The sequence below is a fragment of the Spermophilus citellus genome, assembly GCF_964194105.1.
Source record: "Spermophilus citellus genome assembly, chromosome: 12".
In the NCBI taxonomy this organism is placed as follows: Eukaryota; Metazoa; Chordata; class Mammalia; order Rodentia; family Sciuridae; genus Spermophilus; species Spermophilus citellus.
This window is the reverse complement of record NC_138198.1, coordinates 33956266-33984172: the sequence shown is the minus strand read 5'-3', so window position 1 is coordinate 33984172 and position 27907 is coordinate 33956266. Positions and strand designations below refer to the sequence as shown.

The 27907-nt window shown below is 44.6% G+C and overlaps 1 protein-coding gene across 2 annotated transcripts in view; it reads right to left on the bottom strand.

Moving 5' to 3' along the window:
• Positions 1 to 15305: 15305 nt before the first annotated feature.
• Positions 15306 to 27907, bottom strand: part of LOC308631941 (nucleotide sugar transporter SLC35D2-like) — a 44318-nt gene continuing 31716 nt past the window's right edge. For both annotated transcript variants that reach the window (XM_081263490.1, XM_081263489.1), the window contains 3 exons: positions 18019 to 18097; positions 16858 to 16940; positions 15306 to 15888 (listed from right to left, as the gene is read on the bottom strand). In XM_081263490.1, the coding sequence (XP_081119616.1) occupies positions 15786 to 15888; positions 16858 to 16940; positions 18019 to 18097 (265 nt within the window). In that variant the 3' untranslated portion in view covers positions 15306 to 15785. The remainder of the gene's footprint in view (positions 15889 to 16857; positions 16941 to 18018; positions 18098 to 27907) is intronic.

Sequence of the window (27907 nt, the reverse complement as noted above, 5' to 3'; positions counted from 1 at the left end):
CAGGGACTTGCATGGTCTTGGGGTACGCCAGGGCCTTCAGCGGGCAGTGATGCAGGCCCAGGTGAGGCCATCCCACTGGAGTGCAGGTCTCTCTCTGGCACGCAGCAGTTCTAGAACCCTGTCTGTATGCACTGGCCTGGCAGCGGCTGTACTGCCCAAGGCCAAGGTGGGCAGGGTGGGGTGGAGATAGTCCCTTGGCTGATGATCATAAGCGGGGTTATGCCCGAGTCTCAGAGCTGCAGGGGCCTGCACAGTCCCAGGAGCAGAACGGGTGTGCCTCAGGCCCACTCCAAGATTGGCACTGATGTGGGCCCAAACTAGAGTCTGTCTCACTGATGCACAATCTCTACCTGATGCTGGATGGGCTCTAGGCTCCATCAGTGGGCTCTGGCCTGTGTAGGGGGCCTTCAGCTTCTCCTGGTTGCTGGGTCTCACTGCAGTGGGTCTGGCATTGAACTCCAAGACAAAACCCTATGCTAACTCTCATGCCGCCCAGTGGGTGGAGTCTGGCTCCCCACTCTGTTATCGTCAGCACCTGGCCCAGCCGAGTTCCAGTGACTCGGTCCACAGGTATTGATTGGCCTGGAGGTAAGGGGTGTGGGCTTTGCCCAGCCCTGGGTTTCATCATCCTGGGCCTGGAACGAGGTTTCAACCCTGAGGCCTGGACTTCATTCTGTATGTCCCCACCAACGGAGAGGGAGCGCCTCCATTCTGGTCTGTTGAGAATTTGGGAAGGGATGACATGGGCACTTCTTTCCTTCCTGCATTCTTCAATGTGTCATTTTGTTTTGTAATAGAAAAGAAAAAAAAATGGGCAGGCACTTTGGTCTCTCGCCTGATTTCCTTGGCTCTTGTGAAGGTGTTTGGTGGATGAATAGAAGCCCAACTTGGTGTGTCTGTGGGGAACCCTTGTCAGAGGATCCTAGCTGCCATCTTGCTTCTGAGCTGAGAACGTCTTCATCCAGTCCGAGAAGTTTCTGCTCATGTTTCTTTGGAATTTATTCTGCCCGTTTCTCTTTTTTCCTCTCCGGGTTGTGCTTTCTTTGTTCATCTTTCTTCGTTTTCTTGGTTCTTGGGATTGAATGATTACTGATTTCTCTTGGAGTTCCCTGATCCCCTCTTCTGGGAGTTAACATCTACGGTCGAGCCTCTCTAATAAGTGTTTGATTTTGGTTCTGCATTTGCCAACTCCAGAATATCCTCTGCGTCCTTTTTAATACTTCCTCTTGATTGAATTATTTGATGAGACATGGTCTTCAGACTTCATTGACTTCTTTAATCCTGTGTCCTTCGGTCCTTTGAACCTATTTACAATGACTACTTTGAAGTCTTGTCTTTAAATATGATATCTGGTCCTTCTCAAATACTAGGTCCGTTGCCTGCTTTTATGTCACACTTTTATGACCCACGCTGTTTCTTTGAATGTCTTGTAATTTTTTTTTTTTTGAAAAATTGCCATCTTAGATAATATGGAAACTCTGGACACGGGTTCTCCTCCCTGCTCCCTGGGGCTCGCCTCTGTCGCTTCTGGTTTGTGTCCTAGCTGGGTCTTGGGCTACGCAGATGCAGTCTCGCTCCCCTTTGGTGTCGTCCCTCTGAAGGTGAGTCCTCTGGAGGCACATGTTCATCCCATGGTGTCTGGGTTTCACGGGGCTTGGATTGTCAATGTCCCTGATTTTCATTTGAAGTTGTCCCATCCTCTTGGGCTCCGGTTGGCAGCACCTGTGCCGTTGTGTTTGACAGTGCTCTGAGGCTCAAATGGCTCCCTGGCCTGATCGGGTCCAGTTAAGTTCTGATGGGGTCATTTCTGAGGCCAGCTTTTGAAGATTTCATCTCAGCTGTAGCTTTTCCAGGTTCTTCCCGGAAAACTAGTTGGCCTATGATTTAGCTTGTTGCTCTTAATTGAGAAGGTGGTTGCTTTCAAGAGTTTTTATATGTCTGTTTCAATTGAAGTCCCCCACTCCTCCCTTCTCATGTGCATTGTGGAGAACTGAGACACCTGAGGCGGGGGAGCCCTCCAGGCAGCCCCCTCCCTTCTGATACCAGCTGCGAGTCTGAGCCGCTCTCCAAACCAGTCTGTTTGGATCCTTTGCTAGGAAGACTCACAGACCCCACAGGGAGCTGCTGCATTTGTGGACACAGTTGACAGAAAGGACGCAGATTAAAGTCAGCCAAGGGAAGAAAAGCTCAGGGCAGACTCTGGGTAAGGACCAGATGGGAAGCCAGCACCACGTGACAATGTACCTAGAGAATACCAGCCTGGGGACCCCCTGAGCCTCCGTGTGCAGGGTGCTTCGGGGACTTCACTATATAGGCCCACATGGGTGTCCTCAGCATCCTGCACCCCCAGACATCACCTGAACCCCACCACATTGCTGGTGGTTAGCCCCGACTCAGATACGACCACCCTCCATCCAAAATCACATTTCTAGACCATTCAAGGTGACCCAAGTCCCCAGGTAAATAGAAACGCTGTTAGTCATGATAGTCCAAGACATGGAGGTCAAAGGTCAGACAATTCTGGAGCAAGATTAAGTTCTGTGCAGACTGCTCCTTCCCCTGGGCAAACTCTGACCTGCTCCTCCATGTGGGTAAGGGCTTGGTAAAGGAGATGAGAAATTTAGAGGAGATGAGAAAGTCTGGCATCCTGACCCTCCCACTCAGATAAGGTGACCCTGGACTGGAAGCCAAGAACAGAATAAGCCCCGTCCTCTTGGCCACACTCACCTGGAGTGGAACAGGCCCCAGGCTGAGCTGCAGGACCTTTGGAGAGACAGGGAACTGGTCAAGTCTCAATGCCATAGATTCAGACTGTTCTTACCAAGTTTTATTTGGTGTTCTTGAATCAACGTTTCTTCATTTGCCTTATGGCCTTACAATTTCAAGAAACTTTAAGTGCCTTTTAAAATAGTTGTCACCAGGCTGGGGTTGTGGCTCAGCGGTAGAGCACTCGCCTGGTATGTGCAAGGCCCTGGGTTCAATCCTCAGCACCACTTAGGGTAGCACGCTCGCCTGGCATGCGTGCAGCCCGGATTTGATCCTCAGCACCACATACAAAAAACAAAGATGTTGTGTCCACCGAAAACTGAAAAATAAATATTGAAATTCTATAAATAAATAAAATGAAGGTTTAAAAAAATTAGTTTTCACCAGCTTTATTTATTTATTTCACTGTAAAGATCTCTTCACACTGCCATTCTACCTTTCCCTAGGCTTTTTTTTGGGGGGGGGGGTACTGAGGATTGAACCCAGGGGCACATAACCCCTGACCCAACATGTTAATCTGAAATTTTCTTTATCCATCTAAGGCAGCCAGTAACCACAATGGTAGCCCATTGATGGCTTCTTTCTTTGAATAATGTCTTCAAATTCATTAAATAAAGTATACAGAATTATAAAGGAAATAAATTACCTCCAAAAGTTGTCACAATATTTCTTAAAGTTTTTATACTAAAAATATGCTGGGTTTTTTGTTGTTGTTAGTTTTGCTTCTTGTGGTGCTGGGAATCAAACCCAGGGCCTCGCGCATGCTAGGCAAGGGCTTGACCACTGAGCTAAGCTCCCTTCTTTCCCAAATTTTATTTTGAGAAAGGGTCTTACACATTGGTCTCAAATCTGTGATCCCCTTGTCTCAGCCTCTCAAGTAACTGGGGTGACAGGTGCACACCAAAAGCAAAAATATGCTTCTTTATAAACATGTTGAATAACAAAAAGTAATGGGAGTCTAATAACTACCAGGAGGGTATAAATGGCTTGTCTGTTAAAAAACAAATCAAACTATAACTTGACATAAAAATGTCTTGAATTCTATTTGGTAATAAAGTCACAAGCACTTCTATTCTACTATGGCGTTGCCACATTCCAATGGGAAGAAATGCTACATTTTGGTTAAAGGAGAGAAAATCAAGATGTGTTCTTTCCCCACTAAATTCCACCCATGGAATCCCAAGTTAAGACCCTCTACTGCTAAAGTACAGTCTGGACAAACAGCTTGGGACAGAGCACCCTCCTACCACCTGGGCTCAGGTGCAGATGCCAATTCGGTGAGTGCACCCAGAGTCTGTGTTCTCAGGGAGCCTCCAGTTCACGGTGCTGCTGCTGTGGAAGAATCCTCAAGGGAGGCAAGACTTTCACTGGGGTGGAGGCAAGGGCCAGAGTGCACACCTTTCCTGACCCTTTGCTATAGTTTGGATAAGTGTGCCCAAAGGCCCAGGGTTGAAAGCCTGGTCACCAGCCTGTGGTGCTTTGGGAGGTGGGGAACCTTTAGGAGGTGGGGCCTAGGGGGAGGAAGTTAGGTCTTGGGAGGGGTGTCCTTGAGGAGGATACTGGGCCCCAGCCCCTTCCTGTCTCTTTGCTCACCAGCTGCCATGAGGTGAGCAGCTTTGCTCCACTCTCTACTCTCCTCCATGATGTTCTGCCCAGCCACAGAGCTAAGAAGGCAACAGAATCAAGCAACCATGAAACCATGAGCCAAAATAAACCCTTCCTCTTTGTAAGTTTTTTATGTCAGGTGTTTTGTCACAGTAATGGAAAGCTGACTAGCATACCCTTAACACCTCCAGGAATGTCTCAGGGCTTCCTGGCTGAATGCTACAGAGGTATGCTTTCCTTTTCTATATGCTTTAGTAACTGACAACAGAAGGAGAACTTAGATAGAGATTCTGAGCTCCTGGGCACCCTGGTTACTAAAAGCTACCACAAAGCAGCAGCTAACAATCAGGTAAGTTTCTGACCCTTGTCAAGTTCCAGCACCCAGAATGTATGTGCAGATACCCATGTCCATCCACGGGAGACAAAGACTCAGAGCCCAGACAACTGACTGTGAAAGTAGAAATGACAATTCAAAACAAAATAAGCAACTGAAGACTTAGAAATTATTGACAAAATTACCTTTGCTATTTTCCTTAAGGTACTGAAAATATATTTAAAATGACTCTTCTGTTTTTCAGCGACTTTGGTTGTCTAAAAGCTCCAGAGCCCTGAGCTTGAGATATAGTCATAGAAAAAATTAAAACAGCAGAGAAAAGTCCAAGTCCACAAAAGGTGTAATTATCAATACAATAGCCAGAAGTACACAAAATATCAAGGAAATTAACTTTCTTTGTCCCATCTAAGAGTTGTTTATATGTTTTTAGTAAGAAAAAAATTGGGGGCTGGGGATGTGGCTCAAGTGGTAGTGCGCTTGCCCAGTGTGCATGCGGCCCGGGTTCGATCCTCAGCACCACATACAAAGATGTTGTGTCCACCTAAATATTAAAAAAAAAATCATTCTCTCTTTCTCTCTCTCTCTCTCTTTAAAGAAAAAAAAAAATTTTTCAGAGACCTAGGTCATCAGGCAACATTTCTTCTTCAGCCTCCTGAGGCTCACAGATCTCTTCTAGAACCACCTCTCAGCATCCAACAAACTTTAATTCAAAAGCTCCCTTCAGGAGTTAAGATGGCGGCGAAGGGAGTGCAACTCCCCAGTGCGCTGTGCCACTGTGAGGGATAAAGACGTGGTGAAACGGCTGAAGGCTACCTTGGTGGGAATCCCCAGTGAAATTGAGGTGCTCCAGAACCTAGAGAACAGACTTCCAGCGCGCGGGATTTGGCTGCAGGGGCTTGGTCACGGGCGATTTCTCTGCACGGAGAGAAGCAGTGCCTGGTCGGCGGCCGCCCCGTAGATGAAGTCTGGGACGCGCCCTGGATGATCGGCGGCGAGGTTCCAGAGCGGGATTGCAGCGAAGCGGATTCAGGGGCTCCTGCCAGTGGCGCACTGGCCGCGCTGAGTGCTGAGTTCCAGCCTTGAAACAGAGGAGAGAACCGGTCCAGTTCGATACCAGACACCGGTCGGAAAACGGAGGAGGACAGCAGCCGCCATCATGGAGAGCTGATGCAATCATCCCTGTTTTCTACTGATCTCAGCTCATTCAACTACGGAACAGGTGATTCCAGGCTGGTATTTGCCTGCGACGCGCAGACAGATCGCCCAGGCTCGGGACGGGAATACCTGAGGAGAATACTCTTTCGGGCTTCACCCCTGGCAAGGCGGGCGCCGGACTTTGAGTGGCCAGATTCTAGTTCCCCGGGTTGCTTTGGTCCAGGGCGGGAGATCCGTCGGGGACTCCGGGCGGAGGCCAGTTACAGGGGGACTGTGCGCTGAGGGGCGGCATGGCTCGGGCTACCGGAACAGTTTGGCCCGAGGCTAGGGAGCCCGAGGGAACTGCGTCTTTGACCCTGCCCCTGGCTGAGCGTACACTGATCTGGGAGAGATTGGAGCTGCCAAGCTCGGGCTACCGGGGCCGCTTGGGCCTGAGGCTGGGGTACCTCTGTGGAGCCTGCACCTAGCAGAGTGAGGCAGGGATCGGAGAGGCTGGGTTCTGGCTCCCATGGCAGTTTGAGCCCAGGGCCGCGGAGCCTGCGGGGACCGCGAGCTGAGGCCAGCCTCAAGTGAAACTTGCAATGAGGGGCAGCGAGACTCTGTCTCCCGGAACAGTTTTGGCCTGAAGCTGGGGAACACGCGGGAAGTGCGTCTTAGACTCTGCCCACAGCGGAGCATGCACCGAGCAGGGAGAGTCTGGTGCGGCCAGGCTTGGGCTCCCGGGGCTGCTTAGGCCTGGGATTGGGGAACCCGCGGCGGTTGCTCTGAGGAGCCTACGCCTAGCAGAACGTGGCGGGGATCGGAGAGACTGGCTCCTGGCTCCCGAAGCGGCTCAGGCTCAGGGTTGGGGATCCTACAGGGTCTGCTTCTTGGTCCGGGTCCTGCTGGGTGCTGCGGGGGCCTGGGGGGCAGAGTGGAGCTGCCTCCTGCGCCCAGAGCAGGCTAAGGGTCCCGCCGGTGTGGTATCAAGACACCCCAACTGCAGCTGGGGCCGAGGAGAGTAGCCGCCCACGCCTGGAACAGGACCAGCGACCAGACGGCAGGGTAGCCAAGTCAACCCACTTGGAGTGGAGGCAGTGAAGAGCTGCCGTCTGATCCTGCAGGGTAGGCAGTCCTACGTCCCACTGGCAGGTCAGGCTCGGCAGCCTGCCAGTGTGGTGGACGAGTAGCATCAAGGCAGTCACGTCACACTGGTTGGAGTGGGGGTTGAACAGAGCCGCCGTCAGCGTCCGGAAGGAGCCCAGAGACCCATTGGAGAGGCAGTTAGGTACCCCCACTGGGAGTGGGGGTTGAGCAGAACTGCCGCCCAGGCCCGCAGGGTGGGCAGATCTGAGACCCACCGGCGGAACAGGTTTGGAGGCCGACCAGCGTGGTAGACACGTCACATCAATTGGAGTAGGGGTGGAGAAGAGCTGCCGCCCATATCCGGATCAGGACCAACGATCCGAGGACGTGGTAGGAACGTCACCGCAATTGGAGGGGGGGTAGAGTAGAGCAGCCACCCGTGCCCGCAGGGTGGGCAGACCTACGACCAAACAGCGTAGTGGATAGATCACCCTGATTAGAGGAGGAGCACAACCACTACCCGCCCTACAAGAGAGATATCCCAACTATACAAGAGCAATATAAATAAACAGGGGGAAAAATTTCAAAAACACAACAGTTCCACCAAGCAGAAAGAAACGCAAGCAATATGAAAAGACAAGGAAAGAAAGGACCACAAGCATTGCAGGTCAACTCAACTCTAGAAGAGGTAATAGCTGCAACAGATGGAATGTCAGATAAAGAGTTCAGGATATACATGCTTCAGATGATCTGGACTCTCAAGGAAGACATGAGACAGCAAAATCAGACAATGAAAGATCATATTGACAAGGAACTACAGAAACAAATCCAGGAAGTAAAAGATCAATTTCACAGGGAGTTAGAAGTAATAAAAAACAAACAAATAGAAATCCTAGAAATGCAGGAAGCAATAAACCAACTTAAAACCTCAATTGACAATACTACCAGCAGAATAGATCACTTAGAAGATAGAACATCAGACAATGAAGACAAAGTATTTCAGCTTGAGAAGAACATAGACAATTCAGCAAGAATGCTAAGAAACCATGAACAGAACATTCAAGAATTATGGGATAATATTAAAAGACCAAACTTAAGAGTCATTGGGATACAGGAGGGCACAGAGCTCCAAACCAGAGGAATGAACAATCTATTCAATGAAATAATACGAGAAAACTTCCCAGACTTGAAGAATGAAACAGAATCCCATATCCTAGAAGCCTACAGGACGCCGAAAGTGCAAAATCATAAGAGATCCACACCTAGACACATTATAATGAAGATGCCCAACATACAGAATAAGGAGAGAATTTTAAAAGCTACAAGAGAAAGAAAGCAGATTACATTTAGGGGCAAACCAATCAGGATAACAGCTGATCTCTCAACACAGACTCTGAAAGCTAGAAGATCCTGGAATAACATTTTTCAAACACTGAAAGAAAATGGGCTCCAACCAAGAATCGTGTACCCGGCGAAATTAAGCTTCAGGATGGAAGATGAAATTAAAACCTTTCACGATAAACAAAAGTTAAAAGAATTTGCAGCTAGAAAACCATCTCTCCAAAAAATCCTTGGCAAAACATTACAGGAAGAGGAAACTGAAAATAACATTGATAACCATCAGTGGGAGGTAGGACAGTAAAGGGGGGAAAGTAATCAAAGAGGAAAACTATCAGGTTTAGTAACATAAATAAACAAATATGACTGGAGGAACAAACCAAATCTCAATAATAACCCTAAATGTTAATGGCTTAAACTCACCAATTAAGAGACACAGGCTAGTCGAATGGATCACAAAACAAGATCCAACAATATGTTGCCTACAGGAGACGCATTTGATAGGAAAAGATATACATAGACTGAAGGTGAAAGGCTGGGAAAAATCATTCCACTCATATGGACTGCGGAAACAAGCAGGAGTGTCCATACTCATATCAAACAAAATAGATTTCAAGCCAAAGTTAATCAAAAAGGATAAAGAGGGACACTGCATACTGCTCAAGGGAGCCATACACCAACAAGACATAACAATCATAAATATATATGCCCCAAACAACGGTGCAGCTACGTTCATCAAGCAAACTCTTCTCAAGTACAAGAGTCTAATAGACCACCATACAATAATCATGGGAGACTTCAACACACCTCTCTCACCACTGGACAGATCTTCCAAACAAAAGTTAAATAAGGAAACTATAGAACTCAACAACACAATTAACAACTTAGACCTAATTGACATATATAGAATATACCACCCAACATCAAGTAGTTACACTTTTTTCTCAGCAGCACATGGATCCTTCACAAAAATAGATCATATATTATGTCACAGGGCAACTCTTAGACAATATAAAGGAGTAGAAATAATACCATGCATCTTATCTGATCATAATGGAATGAAACTGAAAATCAACGATAAAAGAAGGAAGGAAAAATCATGCATAACTTGGAGAATGAACAATAGGTTACTGAATGATCAATAGGTTATAGAAGACATTAAGGAGGAAATTAAAAACTTCTTAGAGTTAAATGAAATCACAGACACAACATATCGGAATCTATGGAACACATTGAAAGCAGTTTTAAGAGGAAAATTCATTGCTTGGAGCGCATTCCTTAAAAAAAGAAAAAACCAACAAATAAACGATCTCATATATCATCTCAAAATCCTAGAAAAAGAAGAGAAAAACAACAGCAAAAGAAGTAGAAGGCAAGAAATAATTAAAATCAGAGCTGAAATTAATGAAATCGAAACAAAAGAAACAATTGAAAAAATTGACAAAACCAAAAGCTGGTTCTTTGAAAAAATAAATAAGATCGACAGACCCTTAGCCATGCTAACGAAGAGAAGAAGAGAGAGAACCCAAGTTACTAGCATATGAGATGAAAAAGGCAATATCACAACAGACACTTCAGAAATACAGAAGATAATCAGAAATTACTTTGAATCCTTATACTCCAATAAAATAGAAGATAGTGAAGGTATCGATAAATTTCTTAAGTCATATGATCTGCCCAGATTGAGTCAGGAAGATATAGACAGCCTAAACAGACCAATAACAATAGAGGAAATAGAAGAAACCATCAAAAGACTACCAACTAAGAAAAGCCCAGGACCGGACGGGTATACAGCAGAGTTTTACAAAACCTTTAAAGGGGAACTAACACCAATACTTTTCAAGCTATTTCAGGAAATAGAAAAAGAGGGAGAACTTCCAAAGACATTCTACGAGGCCAACATCACCCTGATACCTAAACCAGACAGAGACACTTCAAGGAAAGAAAACTACAGACCAATATCTCTAATGAACCTAGATGCAAAAATCCTCAATAAAATTCTGGCGAATCGGATTCAAAATCGCATCAAAAAAATTATACACCATGATCAAGTAGGATTCATTCCTGGGATGCAAGGCTGGTTCAATATACGGAAATCAATAAATGTTATACACCACATCAATAGACTTAAAAATAAGAACCATATGATCATCTCGATAGATGCAGAAAAAGCATTCGACAAAGTACAGCATCCCTTTATGTTCAAAACTCTAGAAAAATTAGGGATAACAGGATCATACCTCAACATTGTTAAAGCAATCTATGATAAGCCACAGGCCAGCATCATTCTGAATGGAGAAAAATTGAAGGCATTCCCTCTAAGATCTGGTACAAGACAGGGATGCCCTCTCTCACCACTTCTGTTCAACATAGTCCTCGAAACACTGGCCAGAGCAATTAGACAGACGAAAGAAATTAAAGGCATAAAAATAGGAAAAGAAGAACTTAAATTATCACTATTTGCAGACGATATGATTCTATACCTAACAGACCCAAAAGGGTCTACAAAGAAACTATTAGAGTTAATAAATGAATTCAGCAAAGTGGCAGGATATAAAATCAACACACATAAATCAAATGCATTCCTGTATATCAGCGACAAATCCTCTGAAACGGAAATGAGGACAACTACTCCATTCACAATATCCCCCCCAAAAATAAAATACCTGGGAATCAACCTAACAAAAGAGGTGAAAGACCTATACAAGGAAAACTACAGAACCCTAAAAAGAGACATAGAAGAAGACCTCAGAAGATGGAAAAATATACCCTGTTCATGGATAGGCAGAACTAACATCATCAAAATGGCGATATAACCAAAAGTTCTCTATAAGTTCAATGCTATCCCAATCAGAATCCCAACAGCATTTCTTGTAGAAATAGATAAAACAATCAGGAAATTCATATGGAATAATAAAAGACCCAGAATAGCAAAAACAATGCTAAGCAGGAAGTGTGAATCAGGCGGTATAGCGATACCAGACTTCAAACTATACTACAGAGCAATAGTCGCAAAAACAGCATGGTACTGGTACCAAAACAGGCGAGTGGACCAATGGTACAGAATAGAAGACACAGTAACCAATCCACAAAACTACAACTATCTTATATTTGATAAAGGGGCTAAAAGCATGCAATGGAGGAAGGATAGCATCTTCAACAAATGGTGCTGGGAAAACTGGAAATCCATTTGCATCAAAATGAAACTGAATCCCTTTCTCTCGCCATGCACAAAAGTTAACTCAAAATGGATTAAGGAGCTCGATATTAAATCAGAGACACGGCGTCTGATAGAAGAGAAAGTCGGCTATGATCTACATACTGTGGGGTCAGGCTCCAAATTCCTCAATAGGACACCCATAGCACAAGAGTTAACAACCAGAATCAACAAATGGGACTTACTCAAACTAAAAAGTTTTCTCTCAACAAAAGAAACAATAAGAGAGATAAACAGGGAGCCTACATCCTGGGAACAAATCTTTACCCCACACACTTCAGATAGAGCCCTAATATCCAGAGTATACAAAGAACTCAAAAAATTAGATAATAAGATAACAAATAACCCAATCAACAAATGGGCCAAGGACCTGAACAGACACTTCTCAGAGGAGGACATACAATCAATCAACAAGTACATGAAAAAATGCTCAACATCGCTAGCAGTCAGAGAAATGCAAATCAAAACCACCCTAAGATACCATCTCACTCCAGTAAGATTGGCAGCCATTAAGAAGTCCAACAACAACAAGTGCTGGCGAGGATGCGGGGAAATGGGTACACTTGTTCATTGTTGGTGGGACTGCAAAATGGTGCAGCCAATTTGGAAAGCAGTGTGGAGATTTCTTGGAAAGCTGGGAATGGAACCACCATTTGACCCAGCTATTCCCCTTCTCGGTCTATTCCCTAAAGACCTAACAAGAGCATGCTACAGGGACACTGCTTCATCGATGTTCATAGCAGCACAATTCACGATAGCAAGATTGTGGAACCAACCTAGAAGCCCTTCAATAGATGAATGGATTAAAAAAATGTGGCATCTATACACAATGGAGTACTACGCAGCAATAAAAAATGACAAAATCATAGAATTTGCAGGGAAATGGATGGCACTAGAGCAGATTATGCTTAGTGAAGCTAGCCAATCCCTAAAAAACAAATACCAAATGTCTTCTTTGATATAATGAGAGCAACTATGAACAGAGCAGGGAAGAAGAGCAGGAAGAAAAGATTAACATTAAACAGAGACATGAGATGGGAGGGAAAGGGAGAGTTAAGGGAAATTGCATGGAATTGGAAGGTGAGCCCCAGGGTTATACACAATTACATATAAGAGGAAAGGAGGAGTAGGATAAAAATTATATAAGTGGAAGAAACGATTTATAGTAGAGGGGGTGGAGAGAGAGAAGGGGAGGGGAGGGGAGGGGAGGGGAGGGGGGATAGTGGAGAATGGGATAGACAGCAGAATACATCAGTCACTAGAAAGGCAATTTGTAAATCAATGGAAATGTAACTGATGTGACACAGCAATCTGTATATGGGGTAAAAATGGGAGTTCATAACCCACTTGAATCAATCTGTGAAATATGGTATATTAAGAACTATGTAATGTTTTGAACAACCAACAATAAAATATTATAAAAAAAAAACAAAAAAAAAAAACAAAAAACAAAACAAAACAAAAAAAAAAACAAAAGCTCCCTTCATCCCCACCTCTTGGAAACCTGGTTCTTTAAGATATAGGGAAAAAAAAAAATCTCGATTTCAACCCAGCTGCGGAGCTGCTGTGCTGCTCTTAGGGTGCCCCCTACTGGCCACATGTGGAAGGAGGCAGCAAAGTCAAACTAGACCATCTCCTTCCAAGGGGAAAGACTGGGAAGTGACATGGCCAAGTCATGTTGCTGTATGGGAGCAGGTATGAAAGTGTCACAGCAAATCCCACCACAATGAACTAGTGCAATGCACCGGTAAAAATGATATGAAAAAAATTCCAAGAATACAAATTAGAGAGCTGGGATTGTAGCTCAGTGGTAGAGTGCTCACCTGGCATGCATGAGGCACTGGGTTCTATCCTCAGCACCACATAAATGTAAAATAAAGATATTGTGTCCATCTAAAACTAAAAAATATTTTAAAAGAAATTAGAGGTAAAATACACACACACACACACACACACACACACACACATACAATAAGGCAAAAGTTAACGTTTCTTTGTTTTTTCTCAGCACTTTTGGTCTCTGTTGATGAAACAAAAGGCAGTAATGTCAACAGTTGGGAAGCCCCAAAGTCATGCTCTAAACACCTTTTATAAAAATGGGAGTTCATAACCCACTTGAATCAAACTGTGAAATATGATATATCAAGAACTATGTAATGTTTTGAACAACCAATAAAAAAAAGTAAACAGAAAGAATAAAGAACTCCTACAACTCAACAGCAACCAAACAGCATGATTAAGAAGTGAGCACAGGACTTGAACCGACATTTCTCTTAAGATCACAGTGGCCAGAAAACATGTGGAAAAAAAAATGTTCCACATCACTGGTGAATCAGGGAATTGCAAATCAAAAACAGGCATCTTTCCTCTTAGGATCATCATAACTAAAATCCAACAAGATGAAACATAAAATAGAAAATACCTCATTATCAAGGATGTGAAGAAATCAGAGCCTCATGGGTGAGAGTAGAGGGGGTCAGTCCAGGGCTGCAGCAATGTGGGAGAGCACTGCCCTCCCACCTATGGGGCCCTGGGCTCGATCCCCAGCACCACATTAAAAATGAATAAATAGCTGGGGTTGTGGTCAGTGGTAGAGCACTCACCTAGAACACGTGAGGCCTGGGTTCGATCCTCAGCACCACATAAAAATAAATAAATAAAGTTATTGTGTCCAACTACAACTAAAAATATTTTTAAAAAGGTAAATAAGTAACAAGTGGTGTAGACATGAGGGAAAGCAGCTCAGTGTCAGTTTCTCCTCCCCCCCCCCAAAAAATTAACTAGTATTAGTTACATTTATGTTGCTGTGCCACCAATTTCCAGAACTTCTTCATTTTGCACAAGGGAAACTCTACACCTGTCAAACAACTCCCCACTTCCCTTCCCTCTGCTCTGGCAACCTGCGTCCTACGGTGAGTCTCTGGGAATTTGACTGCTTTAGACGGCTTATCTCACTTAGCGAAATATCCTCGAGGTTCATCCATGGGGGAGCACCTGTCAGAATTCCCTTCCTCTTCAAGATGGAATGGACCGTACCTGCAGACTGCGTTCTGCACAGCCATTCACCTGTTGATGGACACTTGGTTTGCTTCCATGTTTTGGCTCTTGTAATACTGCTGTGAGCCCGGCTGTAGGGACACCTCATCGAGACCTTGCTTTCAAGGATTATGCTTTCATGGCCAAATGCCCAGAAGTGGACTGGCTGGATCACCTCCCCTAAGAGTCTACTACCCTCCAACTGCTACACTCCACTTCCCTCTCCCCGTGAGGGGGGGACTGAACTTGAACCACCTGGCCCTTGAGGTCCATGCCCTGTGGGGCTGCCACACACATGAGCATTAGTAAGTGTGCATGCCTTTCTCCTGTTGCTCTATTTCCGGATCATTTGAGGCAACAACATAAACCTTTAGAGAGGGAGGGAGAAAGTCTCCTGTCCCCACACCTGCATCACTACGATGGGGACAGCCCGTTTCCTGATGGAGAGGGTAAAGGTGACATTATCCATTCAGGTGCCTTCCCATACTCTAGCCGTCTGGGTGGTAGGGAGCCTGGGAGGAGAGACCCCTTTGCTTAAAGCCCACCTAGTCCGAATTTCAAAGTCCCTTGAACAAACCTGGAGGGGGATGTGAAGAAGCAGGCAGAAAAGCACTTCCATACTGACGGGTCAGACCCTGAGGCTGTTTCTCCACTGAGTTACTCTGTCATTTTCCCAAATGTGCATCCTAAAAGGAGGCCCCCATTGTCCCTTTCAAGATAGAGTCTTCTACGTGGTGAGAAAGCGACCGTTTTCTGTCTACAATAACATCACAGCAGGACACATACATAGAAATGGCTTTTTATTTTATTTTGATAAGATGGAAAGGACCCCAGCATAGCTTCAATCAAAGCTAACGATTTTCCTGGCAGTTCACTGGGTAGTTTTATTAAAGTAGATTTGCTTAAACTAAGAGGGAAAAAAAAGGTCTCACTGACCCTTGAAATTAAGGCAAAGGTGCTGGTCAGGAAAGTCACCACTGAGTGTCGCCCTCCCGCCCTCCAAGAGCCCAGGGCAGGGAAGGGGAGCGCTGTGTCCCTGCACAAGTCTCACTGGCCGGTCTGAAGAGCCCCGCTGCCAGCGGCTCAGGTTCTGTGCAGAGCCCCAGGGCTCAAGGCGCAGTGCGTTGAGGTAGCCGTCTTTGCATCTTACAGATGTTCCTGTGGGTGCTCTTTGACCACGGGTGGACGTCCCCCGCAGGAAACTTCTGGTCTCGCTGCCCTGCTAGGAATGCCCTCCCCCTGCCCCCAGTCTGCATCCTGCCCCAGACTCTAAGGCTTCAAATCCAGGGGGGTGCTTTCTTCATCCACCGGCTGTTTAGGTTTCAACTGGCCGCTGAGTGTCAAGAAGGAGTACCTCAGGCCACCTGCCATGCTGGAGGAGTATAAAACAGTGAATACTGAAAGCCGGGAATTCCATGGCGCTGCACCAGAGGTCGCTGACACTCTTATAAACAGAGTGAGCTTAATTTGGAGGACTTTTCTCAGATCTGGGGAGCGAGGGGGTGCTTCCTTGAGTTTGTGGATTCCTTGATGAGAATTTCTCCTCTTATTTACAAATCTTTGGTAGCAGGGAGTGGGGGGTCGGGGGTCTGATCTGACAGAGAACATCAGAAACAAAATAAATGTTTTTTTTTTTTTAATAAATAAACTAAATTTCCCTATGTTCCATTATCCTAAGCCAACAGCCCCCGTACCTGGCCCAAAAATACCTTTCAAAAGGCAGTTAGTAAATTCTCACAGCATCTTTTGAAGTACAACACTTTGAAGGCAAAAGTTCATGAAGCCACTGGGCAGGAGGAAGACAGGTAACTTAGGGGACGTCTCTTTGAGGAAGATACATGAATCAAATTCAGATCCTGGCCAGGTGAATTTTTATGACATATGTCCCCGTGAATCCACACAAGGGATTACATCATAAAAATAGAGGAATTGGGGATGGGGGGTATAGCTCAGTGCTAGAGCATTTGTCTGCCATGAAGGAGGTTCTGGGTCTGATCAGCAGGGGAGAGAGAGGGAGGGAGGGAGAGAGAGAGGGAGGGGGAGAGACAGAGAGAGAGAGAGAGAGAGAGAGAGAGAGAGAGAGGAAGAAGAAGAAGAAGAAGAAGAAGAAGAAGAAGAAGAAGAAGAAGAAGAAGAAGGCGGAGGAGGAGGAGGAGGAGGAGGAGGAGGAGAAAAACCAGAGAGAAACTGAATGATTCAAGTAAAACTAGTCTAGAAACTGTAATGTTGTAATACTTGCTGGCTTAAAATGTAACATCTCTCTTGGCTCTTTTGCTTATTACATGTCAATCTTTAAAAATGTGATTTTATTGAAATAAGTTCATTTGAAAATATCACTCACCAAATATTTAACCCTATAAAGTTTAATAGGGAGAAAATGTAGTCTCCACCAACTAACATTCCAATGTAGGCGACAGACACGTTCTGCAAGAGGAGAGAGAATCTGTCATTCCAAGTGAAGGATGGGGTGGGGGGGATACATAGAACAGGAAAAATCTGAAGCTAGGCAGTCTACTTTTCATAGAGTTTTGAAGAGAGTAATTTTTCATGAATATCCAATAAGTGAATTAAAAAGCATCACAGGTGGTTTTATAAAGAAATAGAGCGCCTGCCTGGCACACGTGAGGCACTGGGTTCGATTCTCAGCACCACATAAAATAAAATAAAATAAAGGTATTGTGTCCACCTACAACTAAAAAAATACAAAAAAAGAAAGGAAGTAAAATATGATATAATAACAGAAAACTGCATTATTCTCTGCCCCTGTCTGAAGAGTTGAATTGTAATCAGCTTGCCAGATCCCATCTTTTGAGTGATGAATTTTAGTCATATTGAACCTAAAATTGAACAGAGTAGAGGCATCTAATAAATTCCAAGCAGCACTCTGTCCACTGTATGTAGGAGGCCTTGGGCAGCTGACAGACAGGTCTACTGCCCCTCACTCCAGGAAGTTGAGTGAATAGAAAACCAAGAACCTGCAGAAGGGAATTCAGAAACTCCAGCCCTGTTCATTCCTGTGTGTGTTCAAATGTGTGCGCACACACACACACACACACACACACACACACACACACTGATCCACAACTACAACTGAGCACAGACCTGGCTGAAAATCGTCCTTCCCAGGGTCCCCTTCTTAGTAGCCAGTCCTTCCAGAAAACTACACTGTAGCTCACAGGTGATCACAGGGGTTTGTATTTGTTCCTCCACCTTCTCCTTCACTGCCCCAGTCGCCCCCTCCCCACTCACCCCCAACTTACAATTAATAATTTGTTTTCCTTTCTAAATTAGCAAGTCCTCCCTCTGTTGGATGCATTAGGGGATCAGAGGGAGTGAGGTGGGGTCACCCAGACCCAGATGCAAATGGCACAAGGAGCCCTTCTCACTAGCCCTCAACAGCAGCAAAACCAAGCTCAGCTTCCATGTATGGTTTGGACTTAGCCCCGCTCCCCACCCCCACCCCACCCCCCACAGCTGTTCACCGAAAGGCCCCTCCACTCACCTTGATGGCACCTACCACCGCCGTGGTCAGGGCTGAGTTGTAATAGCTGCACAGAACCGTGGAGTACATCAGGAGGAACCTGAGTCAAAGAAAGCAACAGCTAAGCTTGTGCCTGCGCGTGCTGGGGGCCACAGGCAGAGAAGGGAAGGACAAGTACCAAGGTCGTACAACCCATGCCCTAAGACACCTCCACCAAAGATATCCGTATCCCAGGAAAATGGCCCAGCTGAGCCTCAGCCACACTCCTAACCTGGGGTTGTTCTCATGTTCTCCACGCATTTTCCAATAGTCTTTCCACAACATGGAAAGGAGATTTTTAAAAACCACCTGAATCTTTCACTTAGCGGCTACGTTACCCCAGTGGTGTGGACCCTCCAGTGGATTCAGAATCACCTGCTGCTCTTTGCACACACACCACAATGCCCAGCAGAGGCTCCCATTCCACTGGCTTGAGGTGATAGAAAGGTTCCGCAGGTGATTCTCATGTGTGCAGCCACATTGAGGATGTGGGTGTTAGAAGTGAAAACCAGCTGAGCGAGTGCTGGCTTTAGGCAAAGAAAATTGGAATTAATAGATTCCACCTGCCATGGTATTCCTGTACCCTCTTACCAAAGTTAATTCAAGCACTTACCACTGCCAGTAAGTACTGGCACTTACTTGTCAGTAAAATGACTGCAGAATTGTGACTAAGTGCCAGACAGGAAAACATATATACACAGGAAAAAAAGGTCGAATCCAGTCAGAGGTAAAGAAGTGAGTTGATTCTTATCAGGTACTGAAGGAAATTAGCCAGGACCTAAGTGGGGTGCAAAATTCCACTCACCCACATCACATGGTTAAATGTTGAAGGGATTAATATTGAAACTGGCTGAGTGGCCAGGTGTGGTGGCGCATGCCTGTAATCCCAGTGGCTCAGGAGGCTGAGACAGAAGAACTGTGAGTTCAAAGCCAGCCTCAGCAACTTTGAGGCACTAAGCAACTCAGTGAGACCCTGTCTCTTAAAAAAAAAATAGGGCTGGGATGTGGCTCAGTGGTCAAGTGCCCCTGAGTTCAATACTCGGTACCCAAAAAAGAAAATTGGCCAAGTGAAATTTGAAATGTACATGGAATGCATAAGATGCGTGGGGTTGTAAAGATAAAACCCAGGTGAAAGGTATGAGCTTGGGTCCCCTACTAACAAAGCAAAGTAAGTTTGATTCCAAGAAAGAGCTGATGCACCTGGGGCAGGTAAGTTCTTCCTGCCAGTCTCAAGTGCCGGGCTCAGCCTGCTGCTTGTTACCAACAGAATCAGCGTCACAGACCTTCAACGCTGGAACCCCGCTTGACCTGAGTGTGTTTTCTACTAGGAATGGTAGAGGGAAAAATATTAGAGCTAAAGCCCATCAAAGTTTACAGGAGGAGTAAACCACAAACCTGAAGTCTGTGACCTTCAGAGGAATGTGTACGATGGTTATTAGGTAATTAGAACAAGTGGGCAAGTTTGAGACCTCTGTGGTTTTAATTTGAAATGTGTAACTGATATGAGACTTGCAGTTTTAATTTGAAAGGAATAATAGTCTGAGTAAACCTGTACACAGAATTTGAATGTTCGCTTTAAAAACTGACGGACAGACTGGGGATGTAGCTCGTTGGGAAGAGCACAGCTTGCCCGGCACACCCCAGTCCCTGGGTTCTGTCCCCAGCAGGACAATAATGAAAAACTGATTGGCCACATTTCCAAGTTTGCTTTATTAGATTTCAAAGAGCTGCCTAAGTGCATAAAGAAACCTATTAGCTCTGACAGCCAGCCCCAGGGGTTGGGGTAGTCAGGAAAAACCCAGCAGATCACAATTGTAAATGCAGTTTAAAATGTTTAAAATGGTTGGGGGTTCACTAAGTTGTGAATGGAACGAATTCACAGTAAAATGTTTAGTAGATGTAAATCAGTTAAACTTGAGTCAATAAACCGCGAATCAAATAATGGAAGCTGATGTCTTTACCGTTGTAGAAAAATTACTAACTTTACGAGCAGTGTATTTAGACGATAAACTTGGAAGATTCGGAAAAACCTATGTTTTAGAATTGTTACAATTCAATGAATTCAACATTAGTTTAGAGAACTGCAATAATCTTACGCAAGCCTAAAATGAAAAGATTTAAAAAGTCAATGTGGCGTCACCGAGTGCAGATGCACCTTGGCCTTGAAGAAGCTAATCCACAGCATCAGCCCTGGAGGGACTCAGAGTCCAGAAAAATAAGACATGTCCAGTCAGAGAGGACAGGCCGGCTGCTTCCTGCAGCCTTCTGAAACTTGAACACAGCCTTCAACCAAGGAAAATCATGAATGCCCTTGTTTTTATCTTGGCTTTAAAATCCCAATTCTAAAGTTCCAATCATGCGACACAGGAGACCAACTGCACCTTAATGAAAGCAACTCGGTGTGCAATCAGAACCTGTGGATGGGATCTAAGATCCCAGTACCCATCTACCAGGAGTGTGGGTGGCTAGAGGAAGGGGATCCCTCTCTGACAGCTGTCTTAGTGACAGAAGGCTTCCAGCCAGACAGGCTGCATTTCACACCATGGCCACTAGATGTCCCCAGAGAGGGAGGCTCTACACCACTAGGATCAAAGTAGAACATAGAAATTATTTTTAAAGAAACCGTCTATTTCTATATGCAAGTAAGTACTTGCACTGCACGTTGGATAAGACCAAAGCTTCGAACTAAAAGAGCCTCTGTTAACTCCACACAAAAGAAACCACACCACTTGTAACATCAAAAACATCAACCTCCATGTCAGCAGTGTTGATTTTTAGATTAACAAAATGCAAAGATATTTTAAAACACTGCTGAATTCTAATTTTTTTCCACTTTAAAACATAATATTATCTGTGTACCTTTGAAATATAATGGCACATTATTATGCACAGTTTTTCTGGTAATAACTGCCAGCTGAGTGTTGTGGCTTATGGGACCCCCAGTAATAGGGTGCCCAGGTGGAAACCCAAAAGTGACCTGAAGAATAACTGATTTACCCGAGGTTAATCTGGCCCGACCACTCCAGTCACGAACAACTCACATGACCTCGCTTACTGTTACTGGTTACCTTTCATGCACCAGCACACACAGAAATTCCACGCAAATGTTCAGATAATAGAAGATCACTTCTATATGCCTCCTACCAACCTTGGATAAAACACCTATGTTTTCATCCAAGGTTTCGGGTGCAGAGCTCCCTCCTCAGCGTTGGCCATGGGCACTAGACTCTGTCTTCTCAGGGCAGGCCATGTACTCTAATCTCCCCCACACTTTCCTGTCCTGGAGATGGCCACCAAGGCCCTGCCCCATGTCCAGGAGGAAGGCGGGCTGCACAGAGGCCAAGAGGAGCCTGCACCTTGCTGGGTTTCCTAGCTGCCCTATCAGCACTGTATTCTGCCCTCTGCCCAGGCCCATTTCTACAGGGTTACGATGTCCACAACTGAAGTCACGGTAAGAATCCAAAAGGACAGGAATCACAGGGCTTCTGCCCAGCAGAGCTCATGGAGGCTCATAGAAGGAGACCAAGAACAGACTCGCCCACCTGGCCACACCCCAGCTGCACAGCAATGGGGGGAGCTCCTGCACTGGGGGCCCTTCCAGACCTCCCCTGTGTGTCCATCTAGTCTGTCCAGCTGTTTATTTGCATCCTTTAAAATAAGCTGGTCAGTCGGCAGAGTTTCCCTGAATTCTGGGAGACATTCTAGCAAATTCCTCAAACTCAAGGAGGGGGTGGTGAGAACCCCAATTTTAGCCAGTTGGAAGGCCTGGGCTTGCCACCGGTTCAGAAATGGGAGAGATCTTGGGGACAGAGTCTTCAACTTGTCAGAACTGAAGTCAATCAGGGGACACCGGCTGGCATCCACTGCAGAATCGATGGCTTACTCCCACACCCTAAGAGGTCACAGACGTGACCTGTGTGGTGAGGGGACAGTGGGAGGAGCTCAGTGTGAGTCTGTTTTTTTCCACCCAGGACCGAGGCACATTTTCTGTTTTAATTCTAGATTTCAAAGAATTTCAAGTAATCCCGGCTTCCTCGCCTCTGGGAAGAGCTGTATCCAGCTCAGGACCTTGTCACCTGCCAGATGCACAAGGTCATGGGGTACACATGAAGCATCTTTCTGAAGCTCAAATCTTCCACTGACATCTTCTCAGACATGAGATGGAAACATTCACACCCAGGACGGGTTCCGTTAGCCCCCTGACCGGGAAACCAGCAGGATCCAACTTTCTCCTGTTCCTACCTCTTCAGAAGAATGAGTTGAAAATACAGAAATAGGGCATTTGGGGGGCTGTGAATAGGCAAAATTTGATACTTTGGGGTTTCAATTAAGGAATCCATTACTGCTTCAATAGAATCAAAGGGCCTGCCTCTGGGGCAGAAACCAATTAGGATAATCCTCTTGGGGCCCAGGGGACAGTGCCAGCCACTGGAAGAAAGGAACTGGAAGCTGTAATTTCTCAGCAAGATTAAAAAGACCTGCGGAGCTAGTTTCTCAAACATCTAGTCTGTCGACCTAAATCCCATTCTGTATTTTACCTTAGCTCTAAACCATCTTGCCTCCTATAATCCAGTTCACCTTCCTGAAGTAGCTTCACTCCAGGTAACTCCATATGGTATACTTACAAACCCCTGGTGGCACAGAGTTCTGTTTCCTAATACTGAGTCCTCTGCCTGATCACATAGAGTGCTGTTTCTTAATACTGAGTCCTCTGCCTGATCACATAGAGTGCTGTTTCTTAATACTGAGTCCTCTGCCTGATCACATAGAGTGCTGTTTCCTAATACTGAGTCCCCTACCACAAATCGAAAGGAAATCAAACATCCATCCTTCTACCATTTCAGCAATTCTTAGCATACTTTTTTAAAGAGTGTAATAATTTCTTAATCATATTCTCAACTGAGAACAGAGGTTTGGTTATTGAGGAAGGCAAGTTTGACATGCACACTTGGAAGCAGTGTGATGAACCCAGACACTGAGCCCGGATCTCAGGGAGTCCCGCACTGGACATGCCTGTGACTAACGCTGAGATGCCCTATGAGCATCCATCAGGAAAGAAAGGACTGCCTATGCCCAGGGCCAGTCCCCAAACACAAGGTTGTGGTCAAAGCTTGCAGTGGCTTCCAGGGCTTTGGAAATGCAGATACTTCAGCCCACGGGGGTGTCCTTTGAGAATCTGCAAGGAAGTAGGATTCTGAAAAATCCACCAGGCCAGAATCAAAGCTTCCTTCCACAGCACTTCCAGAGTTAAAAGGTAACCACGAGAGGTAAAGTGTACATAAAAGAAGAAAAACATTTGAAACCACGGGCTGTATATAGGGAGAGCCAAATCTGCCTGGCTGCAGAGGACACCAGGCTCAACAGGCTGCCTCCAAGAATAGATGATCTAGCTCAGGAGGCTGAGGCAGGAGAATCGCAAGCTCAAAGCCAGCTTTAGCAACTTAGTGAGGCCCTAAGCAACTCAGCGAGACCCTCTCTCTAAATAAAATATATAAAGGGCTGGGGATGTGTCTCAGTAGTTAAGCTCCCTGGGCTCAATCCCAGTACAAAAAAAAAAAAAAAAACAGCATTTCTTATTGCACATATTCTATGTGTTTAGCATGTTCTCTATACTATTAAACCACTCAATTCATATAACTTCATTCCTATAAATCAGTTACTTTAGCTCATTGTTCTCTGAGGCTCGGGGAGTTTATATATAACTTGCCCAAGAACCCTCAGCTCATAATAAGTGGTAAAGCTAGAGTTCAAACTCAGGTCATCTGAGTCCACAATTCACGTCCTTAAGTGTGGGATGGCACCAGGATTTGAGTGTCCCCTTAAGACCCACTTCAAAAACTGGATTCTCCTTAGTTTTTATCCTTAGGGTTGGGAGGAAGCTAAATTGTTGATGATTTTATCATGTTCCCTGACTTACTCACAATACCTTTACCTTGGTGACATTTCATGGATATTGACGACTGATCATAAGTTGACCAGAGTCTACTTGTTTTCTAAGAAGCCCTGTAGTAAACGGGGAGGAAACGCATGGTCTCGGGCCCAGAGTCTAGCCCCTGAGGGACAAGCCCTTGATTGACAGCTCATAGCAGGGGCTGCCACCACATTACCACTGAGGTGGCTGACTTCAGAGGGTTTACCTCTTGATTGCTTCATGCCCTGTGTTAGGGTTTGAATCTGAGGTGTCCCCGAAAGCTCCCGAGTTAACACAGGATTTTCAGAGGTGAGATGATTGGATTGTGAGAACTGGAACCTCATCAGCCCCCCAGTCTGACTGGACTGAGTGGTCACTGTAGGCAGGTGAGGTGTGGCTGGAGGAGGTGGGTCACAGGGGCATGACCTGGAGGGGTCAGCTTCCCCCCACCCGGCTTCCTTGCTGCCATGAACTGAGCAGAGGTCCTCCTCCACCACCTCCGCCATGATGTTCTACTTCACCCTGGGTCCTGAGCAATGCACCCCCATGGACTGAATCTCTGAGAAAAAGTACATTTCTCCTCCTCTAAGTTGTCCTGGTTGGGTATTTTGGTCCCAGCAACGAAAAGCTGATTAACATGCTGTGATTGGATGGTAAAGGGCCAGGCAGACAACAAAAGCAGATTCTTATCACATTTATGATGAAATGAGAAAGACTGAATCCTCAGCCGGGGGAAGAAGCTGGGCTGAGTTGATGTGTATGACTCGGGTTTTTTTGGTTTGTCTGTTTGTTTTGTTTTGTTTTGTTTTGTTTTAAAAGAGGAAAAACAGAGAGGGAGATGGCTTGACAAATGATGGCTCACAAATGTGGCTTTTTTGTTTTCCTCTCTGGGTTAAATGTTCTCCATCAACAACAGAGACATCTAAAAATATTTAATCCAACTGATGCCTCCAGCAATGGCTGAGTACCTAAGGACCTTTGGAGTACAGAAAAGCCATGTCTGGAAAGGACACGTTCATTAAGACATTGTCGGTCTTGAAAGAGTCACCTCATTGTGAAGCAGACAGTAGGAACAAGATGGTGACCTTAAGGTGGGGACCATGGTGCAACAGCTCCATCTGGGACCTGACACCAGGTCCAAAGCCAGGTGGGGAGGGCCACAGAGCCAGGCCCTCAAACATGGTGGACTCAGACAAGTCCAAGGCAACCCCTGGCTACCAGAAGAAGCAAAATCAGCTTGTCCCTGTAGGAAAGTTTCTAAAGTTCCCAATTTCAGGACACAGGACTGATTAAGATAAAGCAATATGCTCACAATTGCAGGTCACCAAACACAGGAGAGCAAACCACAATGACAGTTACCTAAGACGAAAACTCATACTTAGTTTCCTAAGAACTGAAGATATTGGAAATTTATTCTGTGAAGCCAGTATCACACTCACACAAAACCAGACAAGGTCACATCAAGGAAAGAAAAACTATAGACCAGTATCCCTGAGGGGCTTGGATGCAAAAATTCTTAATAATATGTTAGCAAATTGAGTTCAATAACATATTAAAAGTATATGCCACGGCTCGGTTAGTTTTATTCCATAGATGCAAGGATGGTTTAACATACACACGTCAATAAATATAACTCATCACATTAACAGAATTCAGGACAAGGATCACTTAGTAATCTCAATAGTTGCAGAAAAGGCCTTTGACAAAATTTGAAACCCATTCATAATAAAAACACTGAAGAAACTAGGGATAAAAGGACCCTAAATAACATCATAAAGACGACATACAGAAGACCCACAGCAGACCTCCTAGTAAATGGGAGAAAACTGATAGCATTTCCTCAAAATCAGGTCAAGACAAGGATGTCCCCCGTTACCACTCCTACTTAACATAGTGCTAGAAATTCTAGCCCCAGCAGTTAGGCAAGACAAGGGAATAAAAGAGATTTTAAAAGGGAAAGTATATTTAGAAGACCCAAAGAACTACACCAAAAGACTGCTAGAAATAACAAACAATTTTGGCAAAGTAGCAGGTTACAAAATCAACATACAAAAATCAATAGCTTTCCTAAACACCAGCAATGAATCTGCTGAGAAAGAAAGAAACCAGGAAAACAATTCCATTTATAATAGTCTCAAAAAAAAAAAAAACCTAGGAGTAAATCTAACCAAGGAGGTGAAAGACCTCTACAATGAAAACTATAAAACACAAAAAAAATAAATTGAAGAAGACACAAGAAGATGGAAAGCCCTCCCATGTTTGTGGATAGGCAGAATTAATATTATTAACATGGCCGTATCACCACAGGCAATATGCAAATTCAATACAATTCCTCATCAAAATACCTATGACATTCTTTACAGAACTAGGAAAAAAAATAGTCCTAAATCTCATTTGGAAGAATAAAAGACCCAAAATAGCCAAAGCCATTCTAAACCAAAAAAGCAATGCTGGAGGCATCACAATCCCTGACTTGAAATTATACTACAGAGCTACGGTAACAAAAACTACATGGTACTGGCCTAAAAACAGACAGAGATGGTGCAGAATAGAAGCTAAGAGATAAATCCAGACACCTACATTCATCTGATCCTTGACAAAGGTGGCAAAAACATACACTGGAGAACAGACAGCCTTTCTAACAAATGGCACTGGGAAAACTGGTTATCCCCATGGAGATGAATGAAACTAGACCATTATTTCTCACCCTACAGAAAAGTCAGCTCAAAATGAATCAAAGACCTAGAAATTATATCAGAAACTATGCAACTCCTAGAATAAAATATAGGATCAACATTCCAACATATAGGCACAGGCAACAAATTTCTCAATGGGACCCCTAAAACTCAGGAAATAATGCCAAGTTAATAAATGGGATGGCATCAAATTAAAAAGCTTCTGCACAGCAAAGAAAACAATTAAAAATGTGAAGAGAGAATCTACAGAATGGGAGAAAATCTTTGCTAGCTACTCTTCTGACAGAAGATTAATATCTAGAATATATAAAGAAAATTTACACCAAAAAAATCAAATAAATGGGCAAATTTAATAGTCACCTATCAAAATAGGAAATACAAATGGCCAACGAATATATGAAAAAGTGTTCAACATCATTAGCAATTAGGGAGACACAAATCTAAAAACTGCACTGAAATTTCATCTCATACCAGTCAAAATAGCAGTCATCAAAACTATAAATAATAAGAAATATTGGAGAGTATATAAAGAAGTTGGTGATACTATAAATTAGTACAACCACTATGGAAATTGGTATGGAGGTTACTCAAAAGTCTAGGCATGGATCTACCATATGAGCCAGCTATACCACTCCTCAGTATTTATCCTGAAGAATTAAAGTCAGCATACTATAGCGAGACATGCATAACCATGTTCAAAGCAGCACAATTCACAATAGTCAAACTATGGATCCAACTTAGGTGCCCATCAGTGGATGAGTGGTATACACAATGGAGTTTTATTCAGCCATAAAGAAAAACAAAAGTATGTCATTTGCAGGAACATGGGTAGGACTAGAGACCATTATAAGTCAAACTCAGAAGGTTAAGGGTCATGTTTTCTCTCATATGCAGAAGCTAGAGAGGAAAAAAAAAGAAAGATGGGGAGTAGGCCTCATGAAAATCAAAGAGGAAAGAGAGTAAGGGGCAGGAGGTGGTGAGGGAGGGGAAATGCTGGGAGGTGATATTGGCCAAATTATATTGTTATATAGTAATATTGTGTTGTGTGTACATGAACAGATAAGCAAGAACAAATCCCATCAGTATGTACAACTGTCACGCACTAATTAAAAAATGGGGAGGAGAAGACCCAACCCAGAACTCCAGATATTGGAATCATCAAACACAGAATATAAAATAACTATGTGTGTAACACTCAAGAAATAAAAGGCATAATCACAAAGACTAGTGAAAGAATGTTAGGAATGAATAGATAAGTTAGAAA